Raw genomic sequence first — 2,354 nt, forward strand, 5'->3', positions numbered from 1 at the left:
ATCGCATCTTTTGGCGCTTGTCCTATCTCCTTCCGGAGTCGACGCAGCCACACCACTTCTTAAGACACGGAATGCAGCGCAACATACTCGGTCTCGGTAGAAGTAGCGGCGACGGTCTTTTGCCTCTTGGATTTCCACGTCACAGCGCCACTGTGTAGCAACATGACGAATCCGTTTACGAATCGGCGAGTATCAAGGTCCAATGACCAGCTGGCATCCGCGTGACCGACGAGTGCACTTTCTCCGCCGCTATAATAAATCGCTGCGTCTTGCGTTGAGACGCGGTTCTTAAGCACGCGGCGTGCGGCCAACCGGTGAGACTTGTTCGGCGTCTCGCAAAACTTGGCCACCTCCCCCTCCGCGTGCGCAACGTCTGGACGTGTACATATTGCAGCGTACATCAAAGAACCCATCAGTTCTCGATATGTGTGCTGGGTCATGGGGGCGTCGGACTTTGCGGTGAGGGGTGTTTTTGGGTCGGCTGGGATCGCGGTTGGCTTTCATCCGGCCAACTATAACCGCGTTGGTCTAGCTCTAATGTGCGTGAGGCATGGTCGCGTCGCACTTCAATACCCAATCAACAGCGCAACTCACCAAACTCCTTGATGCCAAACTGTTCCTTGAGTTCGTCGCGCACCAATGTGATGTCGTCTAGTTTCAGGACAATATCAATCAAATTGTCCGCATAGTCAACCACGGCGCAAATTTCAACACGTGATGCAGTCTTAAAGAAAACGCATGGATCAGCCTTAAGAGACTCGAACCCTCGCTTGATAAAATGACTACATGATGCCTCATACCATGCCCGCGCGGCCTGTTCGGTACCGTATAACGCGTGCGGCAGCAAACGTAGCATACCTGGTTTAGACACGTCTTCATAGCCAAATGTCTGACCCATGTATACTTCTTCAGCCATGCGGCCGTAGAGAAACGCGGTGTCCACATCAAACTGCTGTATTTCGTAATCTATCTGCGCCGCCACTGCAAGCTTGCATCGGATCGTGCCTAGGCGTGCGACAGGTACAAAGGTCTCGTGGTAGTCCACACCTGGCCGTTGCGCGAAACCTTGTGCAACCAACCAGGCCTTGTAGCGATTAACAGTCTCGTCCGCGTTACGTTTTATCTTGAACAACCAGTGGCGTCCAATAGGTTTCTTGCCAGCCGGTAGCTGCACTAGCCGCCATGTCCTATGGCTTCGCAGAGATCTCTGCTTCCATCGCTTGCTGCCACTGTCTGCAATTCGGTGAGCGTAGAATTTCTCTGTAAATTGTGACACTCTCGTCAGCTGTTTCAGCAACCAGACAAGATAGTGCGGCGAGTATAGCTTCGTAGTCGTCCAGTTGAAACGGTTGCTGGAATACATCCTGGTAGCGCACCACCTCACGACGCTTACGGACTGGCCGAAGGTTGATTTCATCTTGCCGGTCACGACCAGGTTTTGACACAGCTGTGTTGGGACCGGTAAGACTGACAATGGTGGCGTCCATGGCACAATTGTATTGTTTTGTGATAGTTCCATCAAAGCATTCAATTTGCCATGTGGCTCAGCCGGATAAGACACATGCTGACCATGGTCTTCGTTGTTGTCGGTTCGAGCCCTGCACGATGATAATTTAGCATCTGGGACTACATCGATAACATGCGGCACAGTTGTTGTTACGCACGGTTGCGTGTCATCAATATTTTCGCAGCTGGTAATCCCGGCTGTCTCCTCAAATGTTACCGACCGAGAAATGATAATATTTCCTGTTGCCGGACTTAGCAGCCGATATCCTTTCTGATTTCGAGGATATCCCAGAAAACATATCTCACAACTGTGTCTTCAAGCTTGCTGCGCTTCGCCTTGGGCACGTGCGCATAGGCTACACATCCAAAAAATTGCATCCGCTCGTACTGAGGCCGTCGCTTGTACAGCTGTTCATAGGGGGACTTGATCTGACCAGCTGATGGGATAGTATTGCGAACATCTACAGCAGTCACCACAGCTTCCGCCCAGTATTGCTTTCCAAGTCCACTTTACTTTAGCATGCAGCGCACCATCTCGACTAAAGTGCGGTTGATGCGCTCACCCATTCCATTTTGCTCTGGGTTGTAAGGAACCGTGAGCTGCTGTACTACTTCAGTTTTCTCACAGTATGTTTGCAAATCTTTGCTGGTATACTCGCCGCCGTTGTCACTTTGTAAAATTTTAACACATGTGTCTGACGATGCCTCGGTGTAGGTCCGAAAGCTGATGAAGTGCTGTAGGACTTCGGACTTGGCACGCATCGGATAAACCATCGAGAAACGCGCCGATATCACAGTGAACGTGACGAAGTAGCGAGAGCCTGACACAGACGATGGGGTGATCGGCC

At 51.3% G+C, this 2,354-nt stretch overlaps 1 protein-coding gene across 1 annotated transcript; it reads right to left on the reverse strand.

The window, feature by feature from the left end:
* Nucleotides 1-577: 577 nt before the first annotated feature.
* Nucleotides 578-1,363, reverse strand: PHALS_12882 (gag-pol polyprotein; the record flags this gene model as incomplete). Its single annotated transcript, XM_024728521.1, has 1 exon — nucleotides 578-1,363. One exon carries the CDS (start codon nucleotides 1,361-1,363, stop codon nucleotides 578-580), a length of 786 nt encoding a protein of 261 aa, XP_024578990.1.
* Nucleotides 1,364-2,354: the final 991 nt, after the last annotated feature.

The sequence above is a fragment of the Plasmopara halstedii genome, assembly GCF_900000015.1.
Source record: "Plasmopara halstedii genome assembly, contig: Scaffold_650, whole genome shotgun sequence".
In the NCBI taxonomy this organism is placed as follows: Eukaryota; Oomycota; class Peronosporomycetes; order Peronosporales; family Peronosporaceae; genus Plasmopara; species Plasmopara halstedii.